This window comes from Megalops cyprinoides, chromosome 1 (assembly GCF_013368585.1).
Source record: "Megalops cyprinoides isolate fMegCyp1 chromosome 1, fMegCyp1.pri, whole genome shotgun sequence".
Lineage (NCBI taxonomy): Eukaryota > Metazoa > Chordata > Actinopteri > Elopiformes > Megalopidae > Megalops > Megalops cyprinoides.
Genome location: NC_050583.1, coordinates 11,405,750 through 11,433,681, shown reverse-complemented (window position 1 = coordinate 11,433,681; position 27,932 = coordinate 11,405,750). Strand labels below are relative to the sequence as shown.

Genomic DNA, 27,932 nt, shown 5'->3' with positions numbered 1-27,932 from the left:
CAGTTTGAGAAACACTGTAATATAGAATTCAAAAGCTGGTTAAATAATGTGAAACGAGTAAAACGAAAATAATTAACACAATGTGATCTTTCAAATATGATGTGTTAAAGGTGTGATTGGGATGTACGTGTGCTTGCACAGTTCCCTCATGTACCAGGCCACACTAAACATGGCCGCCAGTGTCGCACAGTGTACTTCCTCTTCACGGATGATTGACTGGTGATCACTGGTTCATTCCCCTTCAGGAGTCTGCTGCCCTCAAGTTACTTCGCGATTATAGTGTCGTGAGGAGGTTTCTGCATATGCCAACTATAATGACACCTCCAGAGACACACACGGCGGTCGCACCGATTTGACACCTCCTTTAAGACCTCAGTGCTCTGGGGACAGGCTGCATCAGAGAAATAACACCTGACGAATGTCGTTAGTCAAGTTGAGTCAATAAAAGGTAAGGTGGGACGACGAGTGCAAAGAAGGTTGAATCAACTGTTATCGCAGAGTGAGGCTTTCCCATGAAAACCTGTTTCCTGACCTTAAGAGAGGGTTGAGGTCCTTGAGTAACAATGGTACCAGGAAACTAGAGACCCATGCCTTTACCTGTCGGCTTGGGTGGTGAGGACATGGGCGTTCTCATGGCCGAAGTGAACAAGTCCCCTCTGAAGGACGTGAGGGAAGAGCATTCAGGGAGGGATGAATGAGAGAGAGAGAGAGAATGAAGAAAGGAGGAGAGAGAGCTGGGGCTGAAGGAGGAGAACACAGCAGTGCAGCCAAGGAGAGTAGTGAAGGAGGCGGAGAGAGAGAGAACATGGAAATGGAATCAAAGCTGGAAAGCAAAGCCAGACATAAATCAAGTGAGGTTTATTTCAGTGCAGGCTTATTTAAGGGAGAAGTTTAAGCCCTTTTAAACAAATCTTTGATAAAACGTGATAACCCAGTGTTTCTCAAATACTGTATATGACTTGTGTTGGACACATTTACATTTACATTTATTCATGTAGCAGACGCTTTTATCCAAAGCGACTTACATAGGTTACAGTTCTTTACAATGTTATCCATTTATACAGCTGGATATCTACTGAGGCAACTGTGGGTTAAGTACCTTGCCCAAGGGTACAACAGCAGTGTCCCAGCGGGGATCGAACCGGCAACCTTTCGGTTACGAGTCCTGCTCCTTTTGTTCAAGATTTGGTACCTTGAACAAAAATGCCAAATAAGAATGTAAGGTGCTGTATTATTTTAAAGTGTCTAATACATATTTATGTGGATTATTACCTATTACTATTATCTATTCTAAGTCTTAAACAAAGCTGAAGTTTGAAAATGATTAATATTATTTACAAAACACTGTTTCAACATCAATATAAAAATAATGCGCAACAAAACAAGCATATAAAGACAATTTTACAATTTCAGATAAATGTTTTTTTGGTTATCTCTACATAATGGAAATAGCATTATTGATGACAGCATTAATAAAATTAAAACCTATCTATCTGAACCCATGTATGAATAATAAAGTAGGCCTAGAGAAAACATGATTTGATGACACTCCATGATTTCCAGAGCAGATGACTCTACAGTACAGGAGACCCTCTCTATTTAATAGTTTTAGTACTTTTTGAGTATTCGTGTCAGGCAGCCCATTATTACGTGCATTAATCAATATATTTATTAATCAATATCAAATTATTATGGGATTTTTATATTCAAATTGTGGTTATGTTGTGTCTGAAACAACACAACCCCACTTCGCACATAAGTCTTTATTATTGGTACTAATTTTCCCAACTGTGGGAATCTGTGTCCCCTCCCCACTCCACACGGTGAATCCCTGCCATTGAATGAGTCCTGGACTACACCTCCCATCATCCCCTTTGGGGTGTTCACTACACCAGATATAGCCTCTCCTTCCAGCCATGTGTCAGGCCTGGCAACATATCTGGTGCTTCCATACTTTAAGCTGATACAATGTACGTACAAAAGCCAAGCAAATAAAATCAACGTATGATTTAAGCCTTTCAATGCATTGTAGGCATTTCTCAGTAAAGTGTGAGGGTTGTTTTAATCACGGTTTGTCAGCAATGTAACAGACAAGCAGGTAACACAGAACACATCCTTGCAGTCAGAAATAGTCAGTGCATATGTATCTCATTTAAGTCTGGCTGAATAAAGCAGGCCTGACTCGTGGGCTAGGATGCTAATCTTTCCCAGGTGTAACCGTTTGAGTAAATTGCTTCATTATGGAGGGATTGAAATCACTTAAGGTACTTTTACTGTGCACCGTTTAACCGCTAAAATAGTTGAAATCATCAATGAAGTAATTAAGTGAAATGCTAACACCTGGGCTCAGCGCCTCCACCCACCTGTCACCAAGTTTGTGTAACATTATCATTCACCACTTTGTAAGGAGTAACTGGTATCACTCGCAAAAGAGATAAATGTTTCAGGTAAGGCCATTTTCTTTTCAAACTTTTTAAAAGCTTACTCCAGTTTCTTGACAATCGTTTTAGTTGTTTATTCCTACATTTTTTTTATTTTGTATGGTCCTTATTTCTTTGCTTAGGCCACATTTGTCCATTCACAAAATCTCTTTCTGTACTCTTCATTTTTTTTATTTCTGTTGTCGGTAAGCTGTCTGTGTTTTTGATTGGGTAAGATAAAAATGCATGTGCCTTTGGAAAGAGATTGTGAGGGGAAAAAACATTGACGGTGTGTAAGCTGGCTTTTAAGGAGAAGTATGATGTCGAATCCTGGCTGTTTGACCATGAAGAAGTCTGAAAATGGTGTAATTGTTTTTCAGCTTGAGCACTGATGGCACGTGTACAGAGGCATGGTCAGAGGCAGCCGCTGAGCAGGCGAAAGCTGCAAGTGTGTCCTGGTAATGTTGCTGCGTTTATACTAAAAACACTACTCGCACTCACACCCAAGCTAAGCTTCCTTTATATTAAGTGTGCCAGAAGGCATGCAAATGGGCATGCATCAAGCACTGTGACTCCAACCCCTTTTGGCCAGTAATATCAAAGAAGTCTGCATTTCTCAGGTGTAAATGCAAACCGCACCTCTTTACTCTGAGCTTTTGGCACATTTTTTTCCACGTTGAGTCTCGAGAGCTGACTCCAGAATCTCTAATGCAAATGCAGTCACTGACGGGCAACACACACACACACGCACGCACAGACACACACACACACACCCCCCTACATGGTTACTGCTGTATATCCCACATGGTATTCCACAGGTCCATTATAATCCCTTTTGTAGATGCTGAGCTTTTTTTAGGAGGTGTTCAGAGAGTTATTGACCCTGCAGGATGAACCCCATCAAGGACCAAAAAAGTGCACTGCTGCTCTCTCACTTTTGGCACAGGGACATGTTTTGTCTTCCTGCACCATATCTAACCATGTCCCTTATCACCCACTGTCTCCATGCCCAGATGTCCAGCGCACCTTCACCCTGTCTCCCCAGCCAAGCCCACCCCTCAGCGAGGTGTCCTGCAGCACCTCCAGTTGGCCAAGCAGAAAGGATCTAAAGGAGAGGAGGAGAGGTGGATCTCTAAGGGTACTGTATGCTGATTTGTTGAACGGGGGTCCCACAGTGCGCACACCAATAAATCGGCATACTAAGAGCTAAATATCTCAAGGCAGCAAAAAAAAAAAGTGAGGCACTCAACATATGCCAACAAACTGTCTTGTAGTCGTTTTTCTATTATCTCTTTGAAGCAAAGCCAAAGAGCAGAGCTTTGCCAGTTCTGAGGCTGCTGTTCCTTTCAGCTTACCTCAGATGTATTCAGCTTTACCTCCCTCGCTCTGGCCATTTGTGTGTACATCTACAGTCACCTTCTCACACAGACACCTTGTCTGGTTTTCGGTCTCTTCAGTTGCATTGTCTGTTTCACCTCTTCACATCTTAAGCCGCAGCATCAAAGCAAAACTCTCGGCTTGACACTGTTGGCAGAAGTGCATCCTTTCCTCTGGATTTATGTGCTGCAGTTTAGATACAATAGCAGGCCGATGTTTGCAATGAATCGCTTTGGTTTATGAGCTGCGCCGGGTGGTCGTTAAACGCACTGTGACTGAGATGGTGGCATGCCTCGCCTCACAGGACCAGCTGGACGAGAGCGAACAGCACATCGTCAGACTGCAGGACACTCTGAGGCACGAGAGAGACAAGGTAACACCGTGTGTGTGTGTGCGCGCGCGCGCTCACGTGTGGGATGATGGAAGATAGAGTTGCGGATGTGCCAGAGAGTTGACGAGGTGGTGGTTGAGGTGAGAAGTGAACCTGTGAATGGAGTAGAGATTAACTGGAGGACAGGGGAGCCCCGTTTTCGCGAGAGCCGGATAACGCCCCGCCGTCGCTCCCCTTCCCCCCTGTAGTGCGCCCGTCTCCAGTCGCGCTGCAGCCAGCAGGCGGGCGAGCTGAGGCGGAGGGAGCAGCAGAACGGCCGGCTGAAGGAGCGGCTGGCGCAGATGACCGACAGGCGCTGGGACAGGAAGGCCTGTGAGACGCCTCGCGCTGGGGTCGCTGTCGCCACCAGGGGGAGACACTGAGACACTGAGGGAATGTGAACAGGCAGAAATGGGACAGGAGGGCTTGAAATGGCCGGGTTTGAGCTCGAGCACTGAGAGTTTGCGGGGGTGCAAGTGACAGTCTGTAAGGCAGTTTCAGTTTAATTCAGAATGTTTTTACAGTTTCATTTTACTTACATTTTGTATTCAATGGTCACCACGTACAAATTCGCTGTAATGCATCACTAACACAATACAGGAATGGAGGTACCTTTTTACTTGAAGGGCTGATTTGCCTGCTATCGGTGACACTGGTTGTTTCAAGATAACCTGCTGTGCAGAATCGCTAACCAATAACTCGTCCAGATTGCTCATCACATTAAGCCTGCCTACTCTCTCAGCTGGTGGCCTGGCAATAAAGATCAGTGAATCTGAACAGCATGAGGCCCTAATGCATGATCACTGTCACTTTAGGCATTTACACTATCTCTGTGATTCATTTACTCTCATTATATTTGAAGAGATTTGATTTGACCCAGAGCTCCATGGCATTTTTTGACTAACAGAGCTCCTAGGCATTAAGAGCTGCCTTCTGCTATCCTTTTGAAATTGAATGCTGTTTGCTCTAACTCTGAGACAAGTGCCTTGCAGCCCCTAAGAACCTCTCTACCTAACTATAGCGATGGACATGCTGAACGTCCTACCCACAGCACTTGGGAAGGGTACCTCCTCCAGGACAGTGAGACCACACAGCAGGTATGAGAATGCAAGGTAGGGTGATTTCAGGGGTACTGAGGTTTGTGCCCCTTTAAACAGTTGTAAAAGTGTTACAGCATTGTGTGTTTCTTTTTCATTTGAAATTGTATCCAGAGTCCAGACCATACATCAAATCTGTTGCAATGTCTGTGCGACATTGAGTGACTGTGTTTCGTGGGCATCAATTGAGAGAAAGTGCTGTGCAGATCCACTCTGTGGATGTGCTGACTGTGTGTCAACCGTGACCCTGTTCATATGCTATATAAATACACTGCACTGCACCTCTTCTGAAATGACCCCCCCCCCCATGAGCAGAGCACAAGCCGCTTGTGCCCCCTCTGCGCTGAGCGGTGGCATGCGCTCTGTCGCCCCCTGCAGGAGAGAGGAGGAGGCGCTGAGGGTGATGCTGGAGAAGCGGGAGGCCGAGCTGAGGGAGGCGACGCAGCTAAGGCAGCGTCTCGGCAGTCTGCTGTGCTCACTGAGGGCCGACATGGAGCGGGTGAGGAGGCTCGTGGGGGGGGGGGGGGGGGGGCAGAACTCGGAGCGTGATCGCACACTCAACAGGGGCAGACCCATACACTGGGGCAGGAGTGTAGCATAGTGGTAAGGCGCAGGGCTCATAATCAAAAGGTTGCCGGTTCAATCCCCTGCTGGGGCACTGCCGCTGTACCCTTGGGCAAGGTATCTAACCCAGAATTGCCTCAGTGAATTTCCAGTTGTATAAATGGATAACGTAAAAAAAAAAAAACCCGATGTAACCGATGTAAGTTACTCTGGGGAAAATTGTCTGCTAAATGATAATAATGTAACATGGCTAAATGACAATGAAGTATAATGTAATACTTTCCTGGTCCAATGCTCTCCATATTGTCATTGACAGGATAGCTTGTGCTCATGGTAGTTTTGGCCAATTATGTCTGCAGTTGATCCACTGAAGATAATGGGGGGGGGGGGGGGGGGGTTCAGTGCAGAAATGGAGGAAATTGTAGCTTTGCAAGACTGTTTGTAAACACCTGAATCTGGTGTTGTTTTTCATTGTTTATATGTGTACAGAATGGAAGTTAATATTTACTCGTACTGTAAATAGCTGTGAGTCATGCGTTCTGTTTGACAGACTCTAGATGATTGTGTGGGAACTCGGGGACAAGGGCAAGACCTCAAGAGGCTCATCCAATCAGAGGCGGCTCTGGGTGATCATGTGACTGGGGGAGTGGTACAAGGGTGGACCAAGGTGCAAAAAAGACTAGGAGAGTTCCTCTCTGCAGGTAAGTGGCTGAAATTCTGCAGAAACCTACTGATATTTTGTACTATAAGGATTTTCACTGTGTGTGTGTGTGTGTGTGTGTGTGTGTGTCTGAAGGCCTCTCCTCTGTCACCGTGGGAACAGACCAGGAGAAACTGCTGATTCAGCTGGAATCAGAACTGGAACAAAGCAAACAGCTGGTCAGGCTGCAGCAGCAGCTCCTGCAGGTTATATTACTAACTGCTACAGTGCTCATTGTTAATCCCTCCAATAATGTAATCCTGCTGCCTCCAACAGTTTCACACCTGTCGCTGTGTCAGCGGCCAGTGTTGCCATATCGTTCGGTACTGTTAATGTATTATTCAGGTGGCGCCCACCTGCCTGTGTCTGTGCCTCCCACAGGACAATGTGGTTACCCCTCTTCCAGCCCCTTTGATTGACTCCTACCACTTGGAAGAGTGGGAGAGGCTTCAGGCCAAGTGGGCGGAGTTTGAAAGTCAGAGGCGGAGCTTCCAGAGGGAAAGGCAGGCCTTCACGGATGCCGCCATCAGACTGGGCCACGAGGTCAGAGAGGGAGGCCGACTCTGCTGTGATGTGCTGGTTTGTCGTGTAGCTGCAGGCCTGGAGATGACTGGTGTGTGTGTGTGTGTGTGTGTGTGTGTGTCTCTGCAGCGGCGGCAGTTTGAGCAGCAGAAGGCCTCCCTGCTGAGGCAGCAGCTCCTCTGTCACTCGCCCCTCAAGCCTCCCTCACGCAGCAGGAGAGAGAGTGGCTCCTTAAGTGAGTCTCCGATACACAGCAATGAGTCGGCCGCCGTGCGCCGAGCTTCCAAGACACAGCAATCCAACCTACAGATATCACGTGTGTGTGTGTGTGTGTGTGTGTGTGTGTGTGTGTATGTAATGCATCTGTAGAAATGTTAACACTTGGCGCCTCGATCAGCAAAAGCGATCGTTTCCGAGCGCAGGCTGAGCCCCGCGGCCCGGGTTCGAGCATAGCCGTGTCATTGGCTGACAGTGATGACAAGCCCACAATGGTAGAGCAAATTGGCTTCGTTCCACCAGGGATAGCGGCGGGTACGTCAGCAAAGTTCTCCCGTCTCTGCTGTAGCGCCCTCTAATGGCTCAGGAGGTGCATGCACAGATGTCCCCGCACCTATTTTCAAATTGCCGTCTGTTCTGCTGTAGTGTGCTGTGGGGTATGCAGTGTTAAAATAGCTGTTGACTGTGTGTCAGTGTGTAGAAGGATCGCACTTGCTTCAGTTCGGCGCAAAGCACACCCCTCTATGCAAATGGGCAAGCCTAGAGTACAAGTGGCAATGTCAAACCGGATTAAAAAAAGTTTAACACTTGGATGGGCTGAAGTTATGCATTTGCATTGAAGGGCCATTTTTTTTTTTTTTGCCCTTTTTGGTGAGTGATGTTAATTTCTCCTAGTCACAGCCTTTGAATGCCCCCTTTGTGTTATTGTACAGTTTAATTTGTTTTGAAGCGAGATCCTCGAGCTTTGAATTAATCTCTGCCTTAACTGACATCGCAGATAAGCGCTTATCGATTCTGTAAGCATTAAGGCTCTCTTGACAAAAAGACCTCAGACGCTCCCGAGCTTGATTAGTTTCACATCCTTTGATGCCCTGTGCACGTGCGTGCGCACGCACGCGCACACACACACACACACACACACACACAGTCTTTTTCCACACCTCTCAGCAGTAAGGCTCTATACACACACACACCCATGGGAGTCATTCATATGTCGTGACTGTTGGCCTTGACTGCCACCTTGCAGTGAGCGTTGAAGTTCTTAATGTAAGTGAGCTCTGTTTGCTGAGTGTATATGATAACCTCACTCGCCTGCAGCAGGATAGACTTCACCACACAGTCACGCTAGCTGTTGTCAGCGATCCCACTTAGGTCATGCACTGAGTTCCTCATATAAACACAGTGCTTTCGGACAGTCATGTTAAAAACGGTAACAGCTGGGCTTTAACTGTGCTGTGAAAAACAATGGCTGTCACCGCAGGCTTAAAAAAAAAAAAAAAGGGTATGAGAGCAAGGTAATTGCTTTGTTCTTGTGTGAGCTCTAACGGTAGCTGGCTTTTCTCCACCCAAAGTCTGACTGCGTAAAAGCTGTTGAACATGGTCCAGTCATTTCTCATACAATCGATGTGACTCTGGATCAGGTGTCTTCCAAAATGAATGCGATGTCTGTTACACAATGGGTCTGTTTCTGAGAATGCACATTGTCTGTTCTGTGTGGGGGGGAGGGGGTTGTGAGACAGTTGTTTCAGGTTCGGATCACATGACCTACTCGAGTTGTCATCCGGCCTCTCCCTCCTCCATGGAGTCGGGCATTGCACCCTGGGCTGAACAAAGTGGTGCTCAGACCCCCAGCACCCCCGAACTCTACTCCGCTCTGAGGCTACCCTTCTTCCGCAGGTCTGCCCCCCCCCCCCCCGTTCCTCACACTCAGCAGTTAATCTTCAGCTGTGTCTGTTCAAATTTTAAAATTATAATGAAACTGAGAGAACATATTGATAACCTCTGTGGCTACCATTGCTATAAATGGTGTCTTAAACATTGGAAAGAGATTTATTCAGGAATGTAAAATGCTTCTCACAGGTGATGTCTGCTTACACAATATGATATACTTTGCATTTAAATTAATAGTTACCAATGTGTTGTCAGTGTCACATTTACCCAACATGGAATACACCCTTCACCGTCTCCACCCAAAGCCTCGGTCCCAGTGAAATAGGACCAGATAAGTTACAGGGTCAGAAATTTCACGGTTCATTCCTGCTCAGCGGGACCCCCCAGTAGTGGAGACGCATGTGACCTGAGACTTTTTCTGAATTTCACGGTGCGGCGCGCTGGTGGAGAAGGGGGTATCGTTGAGTTATGCGTATCATTTGCCAGCCTCAGCAGGAGTGTCTGACTGTATGGTAACGTGGTGTCTCTCTGTCCCCCCCCCCCCCCTTTCTCCCTCTCCATCTCTCCCTTCCCCCTGCTCTCTCTCTCTGTCCCCCTCTCTATCCCTCCCCCTCTCTCTGTGTCCCCCTGTCTATTTCCATCTCTCCCTTCCCCTTTCTCTCTATCCCCCTTTCTGTTGCTCTCCATCTCTCCCTTTTCCTGTCTTCCTCTGTCTCCCTTTTTCTCTCTCCATTCCTCTCACCCCCCCCCCCCCCTTCAGGAGGTCTATGGAAAGTCCATCTCGGAGTGACTGTTGGGATGAGCATCCTAGAAGGCACCTGTACCCCCCCAAAGACATGGAATGGTCATTTTAATCAATGATATCCATTTTTAAAGAGCTCTTTTTCAACATTTATATTTTTCTAATAAAGAAATAAAAAAGCACACATCTTACACAAGGCACGCTCTTCCTGTGTCTTACTTTCCATGGTAATGGCAGTGTGTGGTGCTTAACTCAAATAGACTATTTCTGTAGGCCTGTTCCTCTTGAACCAATAATCATTACAGTGTCTGCCTGTTAGGCAGGACTTTTAAATTCTATTTGATAACATGATTTAAGTGTGAAAGATTTAATAGCAACAATGGAAACTGCTGCATGTCATTTAGACAGAGGCCTCTTGGGATTATTGCAATGTGAACATGGGAAGAAATCTTCAGGAGGGATTCTGTCAGAAATATCTGCACAATTTTACCCCAGGCTCTCAGGAAGGGAACCTGCATTTGGCAAAATGAAGTTCACCTGCGCTGTGTAGGCCTGCCCACGTATCAAACGGCACATAAGCTTCATGTGTGTGCGGCTGACCTGTGAGCAAGTTTTTGAATCTGTCATTTAGGGTGGTGTGGTCAGGACATGTTATCAGAAGATGCACATTAAGCTTCACCACAGGCAGGTTTAACGGACCTCCCCAGGCTGCTGTTTTTCTCTGAGTGACTCTCAGGCAGGGTCGCGTGTAAAAAGTGTGTGGTTGTTTGCCACTGTGTGCATTCTGGTTCTACCTACTGGATCAGGTGTGTCCGTGTGGTTAGTGACAGTTACAACTGCTATCTACTTATTTATAGCCCTTTTTTTCCCTTTCCCCCCCCTCACAAAACTCAAACCCACAGCCCCTCACCCCTTCCTATATGAAGCAGGGTGGAGGAAAAACGATAGACGCACCAACGAGCTGTTTCCAACCCTCTATAGCCTGTTCACCCTCTTCCTTCCTATAGTGTGCTCCCCCCTCCCCCACCCCCTGTTGACAGTATTCACACAGACGTGCACAAACATCATCTGCCAGGCTGGCTTTTCTGGCTTCTGGCTTTTCCATTACGTTCTTATTTCTCCTCCCCACCAACACCCCTGTTCAGAGAAAGTAAAGCCCAGCCCACACCAGAACGCCCTGGGTGTATACTTCTGTGATATGGCACGGTATGCCTTTGATTCATCTTAATCTCAGGTTCTGCCAAAATAAACCTGCTCTCTCTTCCAGCCAAACCCTCACCTCTGCAAACCGTGAGGCAGGTTATCCTTGATGACAAGTTCTCCTTCATCAAGAGCACTGTTGCATTGACCTGGATCAGCAGGTTCCTCAGCAAATAAGAATACATTCCCTTGTCACCACCACCTACTCTTCTTATCTCCTCCCCTGGGTCCTTGTGCTTGCTGCTATCGCACCTGGGCCCCGGTGACTAGTTTCTCTGCCCACTGGCAGACCACTTCAACTCATTCTGAGCACTGCTGCTTGGCCGGTGTTCAACCTCCCAAAGTACGGCCATGTTACGTTACATTGCATTACATTACATTATTATCATTTAGCAGATGATTTTCTCCAGAGAGACTTACATAGGTTACCTTTTTTTACATGTTATTCATTTATACAGCTGAATGTTTACTGAGGCAATTCTGGCTTAAGTCTCTCCTCTTCTTGTCTTCTGTTCCTGGCTTCTGACTACTGGCCACAAATTCAGGACCCCGGTGGCGGCCTACTGTGTAGTCTAGGACACTCCTTCCTGCTCTGAATCCATTAAGGGACTATCTATTGTGCACTCTCTGCCCGGCAAACTCTCACCTTAGCAGCCTCGGATCAGCTAGCCATGTTCCCCCTCTCCGCAGACACCTCCTCAAAATCACCTTTTTTCCTCCTTAGCCCCCAGTGATGGAAGGAGCTACACAGTGTGTGTCTTTTTTAGCATTATTATTCAGTCTGATGCCGGATCACTGTGTTACTGGCTTCTCCATATCATTCTTGTTCCCGTGGTACATACTTAATATATTTTAATACATCTCACCATGGTGACTCTGGATGCCTCTTTTGAGAAGAGCATCTGCCAAATGCATGAATAAGCATATTCATTTTTAAAATCCAAATTGACGTAGTGCACTTGTACATATATGGAATTTACATATAAATTCACTTTCATTGACAGCATTGGGGGCTCATAGACTACATTTGCCATCTTATACAGCTGTGAATAAGCCCACGTATTCATCATTCTTCCACCTGCCTCCAGTCCCCCCTCCATCTCCCCACCACCCCCAGCTCCCCCTCCCCCTCCCTCTCTCCCTCTGCTCCTCTATCAGTCAGGTTGATCAGTGCTGTCAATGCAAGATGGCTGGCAGTTGGAACAGTCTCTGCGGTGGTCACCCCGGCGTCTGACCTCACACTCTGACCTCTGACCTCTGGCACTGCATCACAGACTGATCAATATGTAACTGAGACCGAATAGAGGGATTAGAGAGAGCTGGAGAGAGTAAGGGAGGAAGACAAAGAATAGAGGGAAAAAAAACAGCTCTAACAAAAAGGATCCTGGACAAAAAATTCACCTGCCATATTGTATTGAAGACAGGAACAAGGGAAAAGAACAGAAGAAAAATACTTGAACCTTGTGTGTGTTTAATAAAGGTTATTAATAATATTAAACAGGCTTCAGTAACAAGATCTCCACTGCTTTTTATGCCTTGTGATCCACTGGCCATTCTGTGTAGGGAACCATTTTATGTTCATGCCAAATGAAATATGACAACAGAATATGAATGTTGTCTGGGAATTCATATGTTTGAGTCATTATTTAGTATGTAGTATTAGTAAATGCAACATTTTGATTCTGCTTTCTGAATTTCACTATTCACTTCCAAAATACCTGATGCACGGATACAATAGAGGGTAAAACTATATCAACTACATCCTTTATGTCTGAACAACGGCGTTGTTCATGTGAAGCGTCAGCAATGTTTTAGATTATGGCAATCTATCAAAGTGTCATGTCCTTCCATCTCTGTGTAAGTCCGACAGCTCTCGCCTCTGAATATCGCCAAGCTGAATCTACATGATAACGCGGATGATAATCTTCTCATGGACCTCGGCAGCTTCTTCACACCTGGCTTGAACTCATGACAGTGGATGTGAGACGTGACAGCAGCTCAAAATGCCACATCCTTCTCTCAGTGCACTGTCTGTGAGCTCACAGAGGAAGAGAGGAGCTCGCGAACAACAGATCACAGAGCTCAAAATCAAAGACCGCAGTCAAGAAATCGTGATCACGGAAATAATTCTCCTAATGACGCACATGCATCTGGGCTGCTATTGAATGTTAAACACAATGAAGCCTGTGAGCGTTCGAAGCGAAGAAATATTTGTGTTCCAAAAAAAAAAGGGTGAGATAGAATCTCACATCTTTACATATTTATTTGAATATTTATATCAATCCTTTGGAAAAAAAAACTGAAATACAAGTTTGAAGAGGACATGGTTTAGAAGGTGGATCCACTGTTTAAAATAAAAGAGGTTCAAGCCAGTATAGTTTTTCTTTCTCTTAATAAATGTTTACATTGTGATCGATATATTTCCTTCCATTCAGGTGTGTTATTTAATCTTCCAAACCATGCACCATGCAAAAAGAACTGGGAGTGTAGTCAGATCATACATGGGCAGCTAACACTGACTGGGGGCCGTGTGATGGCACTAAGGCCGTAGCAATCGAAGGGTTAACTGTCTGGCACACACTGTCAGAAAGGAACAGAGAGCGGGAGGGGGGGGGGGGGCGCGGGGGTAGATGTATAAATATGTCTGAGGTGTGAGAGATTTTCAAGGCGGAAGAGGGACAGGCAGAGGGAGACAGAGAGTACGCCCCTGCGAGAGGCGGGCGGGCAGGCGGGTGGGTGGGGAGAGTTGGAGGGGGGAGGAGGGAGGGAGGGAGGGAGAAACGGAGCATTCACAATTTTCATTCAAACTGACAGACTGTGTCCTGGTTCGCACCCCCCAACCCCCCCCCCTCCCTCCCTCCCTGCCTCCAGCACGCACACGCGCACGCACACACAGCGCCAGACTCTCTGCAGTCAAGTTTGCAGCGGCAGGAAGCGGTCGCCGGGAGGGGAGACTTTGGAGCCCAGAGAGCCGAGCAGAAAGAGAACCGGGAGGAACCGGGAGCGGGGGAGAAAGAGAAAGAGAAAGAGAGAGAGAGAGAGAGAGGGGGAAACGAGAGGGGGGAGAGGTGGAGTTCGGGGGAGAGGATGGAGAGAGGTGGCAGAGCTAGAAGGGCAGGAAGAGAGAGGGGATGCGGAGAGAGAGGGGGGAGAGGATATATTAAGATCGAGGAATGCAGGGCGAGAGAGGCAGGGAACAAGATGTATGGAAGGAGCCGAGGCGGAGGGGGAGCACACCTAAGGGTCGTTCTGGGACAACAGAGGGTAAGTACATTCATAATGACAGAAATTCAGGTTTATTCACAGCCATGTCTGGCTCTGCATTGTACTCATCAAACAAATATATCGACAGACACGTGTGAACTTAAAGTGTGCTTTAATACTTTCCCCGGATTTGACATTGGAATGAGTTTCCATGCTTAGGCAAAGAGCTTTACTCTGTGATGCATTCATAAAATGACCAAGAATGTTTGCAATCCTAAAACAGTGTCAAAGTGTTCATACTATTGTACTGAATAATCAGCTGAGATTCTGCGTTCTGTGTTTTGTGCACTTGCCTTGTACAAAATAATATCTGTTATATGTTTAGTCATAACATAAATATGTGTGGGTGGGTGTGTGTGTGTACAGTTATTTTAAGCCTGGTCTGCATATGGTGTCTGTTTCAGTCAGGGGTATATTCGGTGACCATTTTCTGACTAGCATTTTTTTTGTTCAGTCATAAAGTATGAGACAGACTTGAAGTATGCACATGAGTGACTGTGTATGTTTTTTCGCTGTTGTAACATCACACATACTATTTATGCACGTGCCTGAAAAACTGTTTCCATTTGTGTGTCTTACTGCATGGGTCTATTTCCATGTGTGCATGTCTGTGAGCCTGTATGTGTGTGTGCGTGTGTCAGTCCCTATGGATCTGAACAGCAATTGGATTTAAGTATTGATCAAGTCTGGAGCAGGTAGACACAGACCCGGTCCCCCAGACAAGGGGGAAGGGGGATCAGCATTCACAATAGCACTGACATCCGCGTCAATAGCCCTGACTCCGACACTCATACTCACGTTCACTTTAACAGCCGAGCGGTCCAACGCCGGAGCACTGAAACAGACCAGCTAGCATGTGCTGAAGCACATTGGCACATATTGTGAGCAGCAGGGTAATACAGAGGGTGCACCTCCATTGATCTCCTTCGGCATAGGCACACGAGTTCAATGGGTTCAACTCATGTCTGTAGGCATGTGTAATCTCCAGTCAGGTCTCTCAGTCTGGTTTCACTTCTGCTAATGTGTACATCACCACTGAAATGACAACAGGAAGTGAGCTTGATTGTGCTAATTTATGTTAATTAAACTGCATATGATTATGTTTGCAATAAGCACATTATATATAGTATATATTTTTTACTGCTGAGAGAGAGAGAGAGAGAGAGAGAGAGATTGTATTTATTTGTTTGTGTTTGTGTGTGTTATTCTCATTTGAGACCTGTATGATCTTCTGACATTTGATTCACGCCAAAAAAAACATTTCAGTCCTGTCTGATTTTCAGTCTCTTGCCACCCTAGTTAAAATGAATGGGAATATATAAAAACTCCTGGCCTAGCTAGGCCAGTGTGTATTTCAGTGGTGTGGAATGATTTTGTTTCTGTTTTATTTATTTATTTATTTATTTATTCCAGGGGATCTTTGCGTGCTTGTTTGCACTTGACAGCAGAGGTCAGCAGACCAACACATGCGTTTAAGTGGGATTGCCTCTGTGCTGTGCTGCCAGCATGCTTTGGGATTGTGGAGTGGGAGTGGGTTGGCTGCTGGTGTGGTGTAGGACCGGAGTGTTCGGGCCTGTTGAGGTAAGACTGCTGGTACACGGGATCAGAAACTCAGCCCCTTCACGGAGGACCCACAGACGGGTCACGCAACCAGACGGCCACTCTTTCATAGGAAATGAGGCCTTTGACCTTTGCCTTTCAGTCTGTCTGGAAATGCAGAGCCTGGAATCGATCAACGCCCCCCGACACCAACCCCACCTCCCCCCCCCCACCCCCTCCCAGACACGCACCCACTCCTTCCACCTCTGTCTTTCCTTCCCTCCCCCCAAGCCTGCGCCTCCCCCCTGTACCACTAACCTCACTCCCCTCCCCCCAAAGTCAAATAATAGACCCCACAGCTGTTAGACTAGAACTAATGTAGCACCCAAAGGCCTGCCCACTCTCATTGTGTTGTAACACTATCTCACTCCTGTTTATTTACTGTACAATTAGTGCTGTGATTTTTAGTGGCAAACAATGCTTTGGAAAAAAGACATGTCTGTTCATTTATGTGTGTGTGTGTGTGTGTGTGTGTGTGGGTGGGTGGGTGTGAGTGGGTAGGTGGATTGGTTTGGGTGAGGGGTTAAGACTGGAAAATTGGCATCTGGGTTAATGTCAAGAGGAATTTTGTGGGGTGAATGATGATACTGGTCATTGTGATTAATGGTGCATGCATTTTAAGTTGTGATAGAAAGAGCCATGTTGATTGCTTAATGATGATAATAACAGTAATCACAATACTATTACTACTACTATACAGTTTTTTTCTTTTGTGCTGGAAGTCACTCTGGGTAAGAGCATCTGTTAACTGAATGTGAGATGCTACTAATACTCATAATAAGTAATATAATAAGTACTATTCTTATTATTCAGTATCACCCCATACATAAAATGTCTGTCTTTATAAGAGCAGACCAGAGAGAGATGCAGTTTCAGAAACAATGTATGAACATGTAAAAGTGTGTGCGCGTATGAAAGAGAAAGAGACTGTGTATGTAGTTTGTGTATGTATGTAGAAAGAGTCTGTGTATGCAGTCTCTTCCTCTGTGAGTGTCACCTCCGAGTCTCAGAGAACATTCAACGCTGTCGGTGAGTTTGTGCCACAGAGAAACCATCGAGTGTTGAGTGTACCCTGCCTCTCGACCTCTCTTCCACACGCAGGGCCTCCCCAGCTCTGACACTGAAGGACACCTGACAAGAACCTCTGAAATATGGCAAACATGGACAATTTGAGTCATATACCATGGCCTGAATTTAGTCTTTTAATTTTGTACTTCTAAAATATGCTGACATAGACATATAATGACTAATGCCAGGGCACACTGCCACACATGAACAGCAAAAGGAAAATGTATTGCTGATCAATCACACTGACACTCTAACCACTCTAATGGTGTCATTTATATTCCGACACAACAGCCCCTGTTTGAGCCAAGATGGCCGCCACGGGTCTGCAATTCCTCCCTGATGCTTTGAGTCAGGGCGTCTCCTTCCAAAGAGCTGCACTCGGTCGCCGCTGTGGCCCTCCAGCGGCCACATGGGGTATCACATGAAAGGGTCACGATTGACATTCATTGCTGTCGGTGGGTTTTGAATTTTAGACTCGCCCAGCAATGAATGAAAACTGTGACCCCCACAAAATCGTTTTTCGACTAAATTTAGCCTGGTCATTTGTGTATTGGGTATGTACTTCCAACAGACCAATAAATAGTATGGAACACTTATACTGACGTCAGTTGTGGAGGCTAGTTATTGGTCTAATAAATAGACGTGATTAAAATAAATATTTATTTTTCTAAAAATATAACCCTGTTTTGTGTCTTTCTTTGTCCGTTTATGCTAATAATAACATTACATCACAATGTCTACAACACGTTGATGTGTAAGAATTTGACAACCGAGTTCGTTGGTTCTACATATTTTGGCCGGTAGCTCTCTCTCAAAATAGACAGAAACAAAGTAGCGCTGCTAATGTAACGTTTGTGTTTTGTGCCGCTGGTACGTTCTCCAAACCTGAAACAGCCGATTCGCTACGTTGTCAAATCCTGCCCTTGAAGGCGTCAGTCAGTGCTTCTACACCGACGTCCCGGCCGATGACATCAATTAAGCGAGTCTACGGAGGAAGAGCTAGGCCTACACTTTAACCAATATGCTGTTTTAACCGAGGGTTGGAGTTATAATTGTCGCTGCGATTATCAGCTACAAGTCTAACTGGCCGTTGCATGCATAAACTGTAAAAACTACGTTTCACAAGACAAGTTTTACAAAGTCTGGATTTGAGTTTCCTGGGAACCACAGGCAACAGTCCAAGTCGCCATACCCTCCACCTTACATGGTATCGCCTGTTTCCCCTCAGCAGACTTGCAGGCGTCAATCGTGGTCGCTCTCCTCCTGGCAAGACTGAGGGAGAGAGAGAAAGGAGGCAAGATATGGTTTGCTGTCTCACGACAAACACAACGCCAGTGCCACTGTATGGAGAAATGGACCCCAGAAACAACCAGTTCGAGCCATGGCGAGACTACATGCGTCTGGCTGACACAGTCCGGGCAATCCGGGCCGGGCAGACGGCTGATTGTAGAACTTTTGATGCCGAGGTCGGTCATAAGGGGAAAACACCTGAGTTCGGTGAACAGGTGTCCGTCACACCAAACTGGCAACCGCACGGCGACGAACAAGTGGGCAGTATGAAAACCGCTGAAAAATACTTTCCAGATCCGACTTCCAGGCCCTCGTACAGGCTCGAAGCAACAGTGGGGCTGGAGGGGTCAAGAGTGCGAAAGAAAGCGTCTCTCCCCACTGCCCCGGGAAAACCCCCACAGCGTCTGTACTGCTGTTTTTGCAAACACAACGGAGAGTCGGAGGCCGTGTTCACCTCCCACAGTTTGAAGGACCAGGCGGGCGACGTTGTGTGCCCGTACCTGCGGCAGTACGTCTGTCCACTGTGCGGGGCAACTGGGTCTAGCGCCCACACCAAGCGATTTTGCCCCCAGGTGGACAGCGCCTACACCTCGGTGTACGTCAGGATGCAACACTGAACCCTAATCGCCCAAGGGCTCCCAAAGGTGAAGGGAGTGCGCGACGTTCAACAACCTTCAAAACTATACGTACCGCTCTTTTGGCTGCCATTGAAAAGGCAGAGAACTGGGGCTGACCTGGTGCTAAATATTTTAAATGTTGTTTTTAATCATGTTGCACTCAGTTTGCGTTTACATTTTTACTCTTTTAATTAGGCTAGTATTTTCTAAGGTGGCAGGCGATCACGAGGGGCGTGTTTGATCTTGTTTTTCCAGAGGAAAGAATCTACAAAAAGGGGCAAATTTCGCCATTTGTTAGGTAGTCGTTTGCAATTTCCTTTTTTGTATTATTGTTTGTTGGTTTATTTTGCATGCTTTTACATTGTGTGAACACGATTTATTACCTACTTTTTAACGCACTTGGGGTTGTTTTTTTGCATGTTTTTGATGGCTACTTTTTGAATGTCGTGCATGCAGTTAATCATATAATATAACTTTGTTGAACTTCAGATTGAATCGGTACTTGTTTACATGGCTTCAGATTTTCAATCACTGTGGAGGCACTTTTTACTATAGCTTCCAGTGACGCAAGTTGCTGAAGCTCTGAGTTTGTGTCATGTTCTCGGACCAAAAAAAATCCGATTCATTCTTAGTTTGCCGCCCTTTTTAAAGCGTGTGATCCGACTCTTTCCTCTGTTGTGTCTCAGCAACACCCTTTCAACATACGCTGCCGTTTTAATATTGAAATCTGTCAACGACTGTTAATGTCAGGGTTGTTCCTTTGGATCAGTCTCCGACATAATGCTAGGAGATGGGCGGTGCTTTCCTATTCTATTCTCAATGTTTTTTTGAATCACTTTTTAATGACGAGCAGATCACTTGCATTTTTGTAAGCGATTGAGATGTGGAATTTAAAAGAAACCCTGGCGAAATATGCTTAAAATATCAACGAAATATCAAGGAAGTTCTATTCAGTTTTGCGTTTTTGTGGTTTATATTGCCAAAACTATTTGATAAGAATGTAACTGTTGTCAACAGGTAACGTGACACCAGTGTCGGAACAGTGTAGCTGCGTACTGGCTTGAATGTTAGTTATTCCTGTAACTCCGTCTCTGAATACATAAAACCCAAAGAAATCGTATATATTCTGTTTGTAGTCTCGTTTTGCATTTTGACAATTGTAAAATTTTGTATTTCTTAAAGTGTGCCCATATTGGGGGTTTTGATTGTAGTAGAGTATAGCTTTTGCGTTAAAACGCAGTCACATATTTATGTGTAAAACAAACATGCAGAGACAAGAAGAAATACCAAGAGTTTCATAGACCTTAAAGAGAAATAAGACTTGAGAATCTCAAAGATGTGGATTGTAAAAGATACTGTGCTCTGTAATTTCTTTAAAACTGTAAAGCTGTACATTGCAAGTCCTATGATGGAAAAAATGTATATTTTGGGTGCTGTCAACAGGACTTGCTTCAATGTTTGTTAAAAGAATATATTTTGCATTTAAGTGTGTTTTTTACTTTTGTTTTTTTTTTCAATTATACTGGAATGTCACTGATCTTAATGCTGATTATGTTGTTTGTGTGAAATCATAATAATAACTTTCAAACAGATGCATTTGTAATGTGTGTGTGTGTGATGTGAATGATTGTCCCCTCTCTCACACTCGTCATGCACACATGTCCACAGGAAGTCACAAGGCACAGTAGGAGGTAACAATTTCTTGCTTTATTATGCATACACTCTGAAACTGGGTGTGCGGTTATGCTCTGGGAAAATCCAACTGACTGTGACTGAACTTCAACGAGAACAGAAAATGACAAAAAACCCACACAAGTCGATCATCCAGGTGTCGTCTGCTAACTGGTGGAAGTGTAACAATGACTACGGGGAACATAGCCATTGAAAACGTCTGTGTGTGCACGCCCGTGAGCACACGTGAGTGTGCTGTCCTGGTGTGCACCAGAGTGGTGATGTGAAAAGGTGAGATGTTTTAAATACCACTACTCTCATAGGTGAACCCCCCACATACGTAAAACTCGGGGCCAATCAGAGAGCACTTGGAGGAGTGCTTAGTGGGTAAACCTTAAACGGGTTGTGAATGAGGAGGAAGGAATAAATGTAGAGTGGGAGGGGCTTCACTCTTTTTCCGTCACTGCAATGCCTGGTAGCATGGCATTCCTAGCAGCTTGTGCTTGCATGATCTTCCCCCAGAACTGGAGACAGTGTCTATATCTCACTGTGGCGGGAGCAGTACGAATGACGATGGGGCGGTTTTGAGGCCTTGTTGCCACGACGCAAGTTGTCCAGCTCCCGATGGGCAGCCATCACTGTCCGACTGAGGGGGTAGGGGCAGGGGTGGGGGTAGGGGTGGGAGTGGAGAGAACAGGAAAAGGGAGAGACATCACAAACTGTGACACGCGGGCCAGTCATTAATAAAACAGTTCCACTTGCTGCGGCATTTCAAAGAGCCTGCCAAGTTTGCAGCTGCGGACCTTTGATCCAATTCGTCTGCATCACAGATCTATTTCATCCGCTCTATGGCTCCTCAGCCGTGAAGGTCCTTTACTAATTAAAGGTCAATTCAATAATTAAATCGAAGCCGACTGGATCTGAAACAAAGCCACGCTGGAGGGCCGGCGGAGGCCGGTCGCGGGACTGAGGACGCCCACTCACTTCAAGGAGGACAGCTCTTTAATTAGGCCGCAGACGAGCTCCGTGGCGTCTTCCGGTTGCTCGGAGGAGTTGTCGGCGTCATCGGCTGTCTCGCTGCGTTCAGAGGGACTTGAGAAAAGCCAGACAAACAGTCAGACATGGGGAGGCACAGGAAACACAAGCCACGCACACACACGCATTTGAACAAGGGGCTATTCCGCCACGCCCACTCACCCCCTCCCCCCTTTCACCTGAGTGTGATATTGTTGAGCTGGGAGTCAGACGGGGAGCCGAGGGAGACGGGGGTGCCGGGGTCAAAATCAGGATCGTCGCTGGGTTTGGGGCTCTGAATTGAGACACAGCGGGAGCGACTTGCGAACAAGTTGTAATAAGGTTAGGGATGTGACTCACTCACTGTTGCTGATATTATTTGGGGGCCTGCCAGCTTGCAACTTGAGCCTGACACAATGAAAAACAACCCACAACACCATGGGCCTCATTTGTCTACTCTGCGTACTCACACTGTCACACAAAGTGTGATTTATCAAAACAGGAGGTTGTACTGAAACGTTTGCCAACATACACACACTCCAGAGATGGGTGAATTATTTACTTGCCTTTCCTCCCGGCATATTAATACCTTGTAGCAGAATACAACGGTGGGTATCAGGCGTGCAGAGCCATGTGTGTATGACAGTATTATCATTATTGGAATTCTATCATTTGATTATCATTTTAACACTTGAGTTATCATTTTATGAATGATAAATGATAAATAGTAATAATAACGACACTACCTGAGCGCTGAAGTTCTGGACAGGTGTGTCACAGGTTAAGGGTTTGTCCACACACGTAGGGTTAGGCACTGATGAACACACAGAACCAGGGCAACCCTCTTCACTGTCTGTCTCCTGAACACTGGAGGAGGAGGAGGAGACCACTGCGGAGAGGAAGATTTAGGGGCGGCGGGAACGGAAAGAGCATGGAGGAGGAAAACGAGTAGGCGTGAACATGTTTGGCAGTGTGGAGAGAAATTCCAAATTCCACTCACTCAACACATACCTGGCTCTCTTATTTCTCTTTCTAGTGACAGTGCTCTAAATGCTGAGGTGTGGCGTGTAGACAGTTGAGGATGGTTGCTCTCATGTTAAATTTATTAGTGTAATTGTGATGTAAAATCCAGCAACATGCCGGGGACCAGGGATCATGGTCAGCCCCCTATAACTGCATATTGGTTAACTGCATCCTCCATTTTACATCACAGTATAAGGTTGGCCGTGTTTTAATACTGCTCTGGCTTTATTTACCCCACTTATGTGCCGATTCTGGTTTAAGTGCACACCATCACAACAGGCCAGATAATATGCATTTATCAGGAACTTACAGTACATAAAATAGATTTTTTTTAAAGTATTTGTCAGTGACAGCTCCTACCTGTGTCCAGACGGCCTCCATCCTTTCCATCTGGCTGCTGATGAGGGTTCACGGCAGTGTCGCTGAGCGAGACTTGGTCAGAGACCATCTGTGTCCCAGCCTCGCAACCTGCCTGGTCAATGTGCACATCCACGCTCACGGTCACATAGTGGGGAGGCCGGTGCTCTGTGGGTAACGCTTCAGTGGCCGTTCGCCCAGCAGCAGACGCTTTCCCACTGTCTCTTACAGGGTCACCTTCAGCTGAGAGTGTCCCTACATCCGCCCTCAGGTCTCCACCTGGCTCCTGCAGCTCTGGAGGCTCTGCACTGTCTTCAGTCGCTGCGGCCCCCTGTGAGTCTCGGGGCGACTCTCGCCCTGCATGCTCTGTGCCCCAGATCTCCACAGACGCTGAGACCTCTCCCGAACCTTGGGCCGAGCATGGGGCCGGTGTTGCTTCGGCCACGGCCTCGTGCTCCACAGATACCTCTGTGCCAGCAGAGGCTGTCCCCCTGGGCACATTCGGATCCAGCTGAGAGGTACATTCAGGGGACGCACTCCTGACCACTCCAGAGGGGACAATCACTGCGCTGGCCTCTGAGAGGTCATTGGCTGCTGTGACCACCGGCTCAAAGAAGGAACAGGCCCTGGCCTCCGCCACCTCTTTTCCCCCGCCCATAGCCTGCCTGCTTTGGTTCTTCTTCTCCTTCTCCAGCACAGTGATGCTGAGGTCACAGCGGTCCTCCTGCACGGCACAGGGATTCGTCACGTGCCTCCCGCCGTCACGGGAAGCGCCCCCGAGCTCCTCACCGGGCGTCTCGCTCTCTCCACTCAGCTCACTCGCTATGCGCTCTGCAGCGTCTTCTGCCATCCCACAGGGATGTGTGTCCTCACCGCTGGTGCCCTCCTCAGCTGACACAGCAGCAGAGCTGGTTTCGGTCACCGAGGCAGTGGCTTTCTCAGCTGGAAACTGCTGCTCTCCTTTGTAAGGACCCTCCCTCTCAGGTTGAGGGGGCTCTTCTTCCTCAGGGATAGTGTCCAGCGGAGTGGATGGGGTGGACAAAGAGAGATCAGAGCCTGAAGGGGACAATCCTGGCTGCTTTGCTAGTCCGCATGGAACGGCCAGAGATCCCTCCCTTGTCGTAAGATGTGTGTTGTTTAATGCCATCTTGCAGGCGGTTACTTCGAGACTCCTCTCCATGACTTCTTTGTGACAGTGTGAGTGTGCGCCCTCCTCTTGAGTATCTGTTTTTCCCAGCTCCTCTCTTGCTGCCTCACTCTCTCCTTTTTTCATGTTCCTCCCTGCGAGCCGTCCCTCACAACGGCTCCTCCTCTCCCGATCCCCGAAATCCCACATCCCCATCCTCTTACGGACCTTCTTCTTTGCGGGACCGTCCTCAGTCTGACCCCCTGCCAATGACTGTCTCTGCTCAGCAGCTGAGCCGGCGCCATTCCCCTCTCCAACCTCACGTTGGCCACTTGGATGGACACCAGCTCCCCCCTGTGAGTGGAGGTGTTGGGGTTCTTTGTTGTCCCCTCCATCCCACCCTGCCACACCATCTGCTCTGCTGGATCTCCTGCCCACCTCACTCCTGTCACATGGTGGTGGGGGAGATCTGCAGCCAGGTGGACACTGGGCAATATGTGGGCATGTAGCACAGGAGCGGCGCTGTACGTCAGCGCCTTCCTCTCTCCGGTCCGTCCCTCTAAGGTTGGCCGCCGTTGTAGGATGCAGACGGCTCTCGCCGCGCTGCTGCGGAGCTCCCCTTTCATTGTCAGTAGTCGGCTCAGGGAATGCCTGTTCATCAGCCTCCTCCAGAACGCGGTGGACGACACGTTCAGTGTTAGAGTCTTCATTCCTAAGTGCTCCTCTTCGGTCAAGCTCATCGGAATTTCCTGCCTCTAGAAACGCGGACGCACCCCTGTCCTTCTGTGCGGTGGTACAATCTAACTGAAGACGGCCGACCGCCACTGAAGGCAGGCTAGCCTCTGCGCAGGAATCATGGGCTGTCACATCCTATGTAATGGGAGAGGATAACCATTTCTTAACACTCACAACAACCTTAGCATGACATTCACTGTAACTCTTGTCATTTTTAAATGCAGATCAATACACTATAAGATTCTGTACACTTTGACTTTGAGCTGCTGGGTGCTGTCTGCTCACTGGCCCTCTGTGGGAATCTTACACAAGGATAGAATTGGTGCAGAGAGGTACATTTGGGACCACTAATCCTTTCTGTCACCCCCAAGTAAAAATATGCCCTTGTAAATAAAGATCCAAAACTTGCAAACATCCCTGCCCACCGCCCACAACCACAGAAAAAGAAACAAAAGAATGAGAAAGAGAGAGACATTACCTTAGTCAACTGAGCCGAGTTCTCTCTCAATCCATTGCTTGTCAGCTCACAAATGCAGGACCTGAACCACAGCACAATATGTTTTGTCAGAGCATTAATTCAAGGGTTTTACAGATTCATTTATAGTCTGCAATCATAAAGATCGTTATCAAAAAACACCGTAGGGCTCTATAGAACAGTGCGTTTACATCCAGTAATGCCCTCATTCTTCATTGTTCCAATGCTTCAGTGGTTGCCAATGATGGTCCTGGGGGCTGACTGCATGCTGCTTTTTGCTCCAACTGAGGCCAAGTAATCAATTTAACTTCTCTTTATCAGTTGTCTGCAGGGTGTCCTTCATAAAAATGTGTTTTTGGAGATGTACAAATAAGAAAACAAAAAGTATTTTAATTTATTTTTTGTCAATTTGTGTGTCTTCAGCAAATGTGTACAAAATTGATTCCTGCTCAAGAGAAAACCAATGAATCCTCACATTTTTTAAAGACCTGAAACAACTAATTAAGCTTAATTTAGACAACTGCTGCATTTTTTTAGGGACAGGTATTGATAAAAATAATTGAACGGAACATTTAACTGGCAGCAGTGTAGCATACTGGTAAGGAGCATGACTCATAACTGAAAGGTTGACGGTTTGATTTCCCACTGGTGCACTGCTATTGTGCCATTGGACAAGGTACTTAACCTAGAATTGCTTCAATAAATATCCAGCTGTATAAACTGGTAAAATGTCAAAAAATTCTAACCTATGTAAGTTCCTCTGGATAAGAGTGTCTGCTAAATGCCTGTGATGTAATGTAATTTACTGATATCTGTTGTATAACACAGGCACATCTTCAAAAACACATTACATTAATTGATTAACTATTGAAACTTGGTCATGCAAGCACTTCTAATATTGTGACTCTGTGTATTGCTTTTGCTTGTGTTGAACTCTGCCTCACTTGTGAGTCACTTTGGATAAAAGCGTCTGCAAAATGAATAAATGTAAACAAATTCAAAATGTATACCAATAACTACAATTAACCACTTAAATTAGCCAATTAACATCAATTCAAACAAGCACCAGCACATACAGTGGACTTTCAGCACCAGGGCTGGGCAAGCACTGCTCTAAGGTCATTAAGGGATGTGATGGATACAGGATTTTTCCTACCCAGGACCTCACTATTTCAACTAATCAGTGTTGGTTAAACCAGTTTAGTGTCCCTCCCCAGTTCATGAGAGAGAGACAGATTTAGAGAAAGCTGGAAAACCTGGCTTGAGGCCCTGCAGGACCAGACCCAAGTAGCTCTGCTATGGCCTGGATTACAAGCCTCACTCTGCTGCATCTCCTGACACATGACTGGTAAAGAAGGCTCTAAATACCCAGTTGTCTCCTCAGGCTGCGGTTTCTTAGTGTCTCCAGTGGTGGCGCTCTCTTCTGTCTCTGGCAATTTCCTTTTCCTGGCCCTAAGTGCCCTTGGTTGGGGTGCCGCACCTGCTGTGCACACTCTTTTATTTTGGCAAACAAAATGCCTTTCTACCACAATTATGCGGAGTCTACATAAAACATATACATTGCAGTGTTCTACAAAACGTACACAACTCTACACAATCTGAGTGGACAATTATACTAGACTACATACTGGTCAAGAACAGGATTGCTGTGACCGGTGGTTTTGGTGCAGACTTGTAAGACCACATTTAAATGCTTACAGGGAAGTGGCTGAAAAGTGAAATTCTCAGTGGCAAGAAAGGAACTGTGTGACTCTGGCAGTACAAAACTCAAAAGACTGCAGGTGAAACCAAATCAGAATCATACTGTTGTTATTGTCTTAATTGTAATTCATTACCACAATTGATGTTGTATTGTTGTATGTAAGGATACGTTTTATTTATTTTTATGTTCTGTATTTCTTGGTTGTTGTTCAAGGCCACAATAAATTCAGCTTTTTTTTCCATTTTATTTTTGGGATAGTAAGTCTTATGCTACATCCTGTGTTCTGTGTATCAACAGTAATATTGTTCAAGCTACACATACACCTTGGTGCGTTTAGAGAACATTTTCTCCCTACCTTGGGCACGCTGTATTCCTCTTTTAGTCATTCTGCGAGCTTCCAGCTGCAGACACAACACACACAAAATAATAATTGGATACCATAACGTACAGAGAAAGAAAAGTACATTAGTTTTTTAATAAATACCTCTATTCGGGTACCTAGTAAAATCACACTAAAAAGTAATCAGTTTAGCTCAAGACTCAAGTCAAAATAATACCACGGCAGTATTTTATATTTATTGTAGAGATATTTTAAAAATCATACTATGATTCAACCATAGCGCATCTAGTCTGCTTATCACCACTAGCCTAGATAACTAGCTGGCTAGCAGCCTTGCTGAGAACGCTTCGTCTATTACGGTTAACCAGCTCGTTGCTAACAAGAGAAGTAGTCGAGATGACACTGTACATAACTTTGATAATGAAATACAGGTACAGTTTAACCTCGTAGTTGAGGTGCCGAGGTAATGTTAACGAAATGCTTGTAACACATCCAGCTTTCTGTCACTTGAGAAAACCACGAACTGTCAACAATTTGTTGGGCGCCGCGCCAATAACGGAAGAGTGCATGGTTGAAAATGTAGTTTTAACTTTCGATTGCTGAACCGGTAGCTTTACAGTGACGGTGATAATCCCTCTGGGTGATTTAACGATACAACCCTTTTAATGTTTGTATTAGGTCCGCTATTTACTACTGCCGTTGACAGGATGGACGCCCCCGTCCAAATCGTGAATTAGCATGTTATGCCAGGCTAGCTGACAAATGTTATACC

The 27,932-nt window shown here is 46.2% G+C and overlaps 2 protein-coding genes and 1 long non-coding RNA gene across 3 annotated transcripts; 2 read left to right on the top strand and 1 right to left on the bottom strand.

Moving 5' to 3' along the window:
- Positions 1-587: 587 nt before the first annotated feature.
- On the top strand, positions 588-16,877 carry si:ch211-286b5.4 (afadin- and alpha-actinin-binding protein). The gene is made up of 11 exons (XM_036547135.1): positions 588-665; positions 4,102-4,170; positions 4,377-4,500; positions 5,189-5,279; positions 5,643-5,809; positions 6,413-6,529; positions 6,625-6,734; positions 6,910-7,071; positions 7,180-7,285; positions 8,796-8,943; positions 16,844-16,877. Exons 1-11 carry the CDS (start codon positions 588-590, stop codon positions 16,875-16,877), a joined length of 1,206 nt encoding a protein of 401 aa, XP_036403028.1.
- Positions 16,878-18,159: 1,282 nt separating this feature from the next.
- nanos3 (nanos homolog 3) lies at positions 18,160-18,717 on the top strand. Its single transcript, XM_036547088.1, has one exon. The coding sequence runs from the start codon at positions 18,163-18,165 to the stop codon at positions 18,715-18,717; it is 555 nt and encodes a 184-aa protein (XP_036402981.1). The 5' UTR covers positions 18,160-18,162.
- A 1,729-nt stretch (positions 18,718-20,446) lies between these two features.
- LOC118793062 lies at positions 20,447-22,238 on the bottom strand. The gene is made up of 3 exons (XR_005005649.1): positions 21,603-22,238; positions 21,373-21,480; positions 20,447-21,034 (listed from the first exon to the last, which is right to left on the bottom strand). It is a non-coding gene; the product is annotated as an uncharacterized LOC118793062 (long non-coding RNA).
- Positions 22,239-27,932: the final 5,694 nt, after the last annotated feature.

What these genes read in the sequence shown, in the direction of transcription:
- si:ch211-286b5.4 (XM_036547135.1), top strand. Translation starts at nt 588, where the DNA reads ATGCCTTTACCTGTCGGCTTGGGTGGTGAGGACATGGGCGTTCTCATG. An exon ending in TGCAGCAGCAGCTCCTGCAG is followed by an intron (nt 6,735 to 6,909) that starts GTTATATTACTA and finishes TGCCTCCCACAG; the next exon opens with GACAATGTGGTTACCCCTCT. An exon ending in CCATCAGACTGGGCCACGAG is followed by an intron (nt 7,072 to 7,179) that starts GTCAGAGAGGGA and finishes GTGTCTCTGCAG; the next exon opens with CGGCGGCAGTTTGAGCAGCA.
- nanos3 (XM_036547088.1), top strand. Translation starts at nt 18,163, where the DNA reads ATGGACCCCAGAAACAACCAGTTCGAGCCATGGCGAGACTACATGCGT.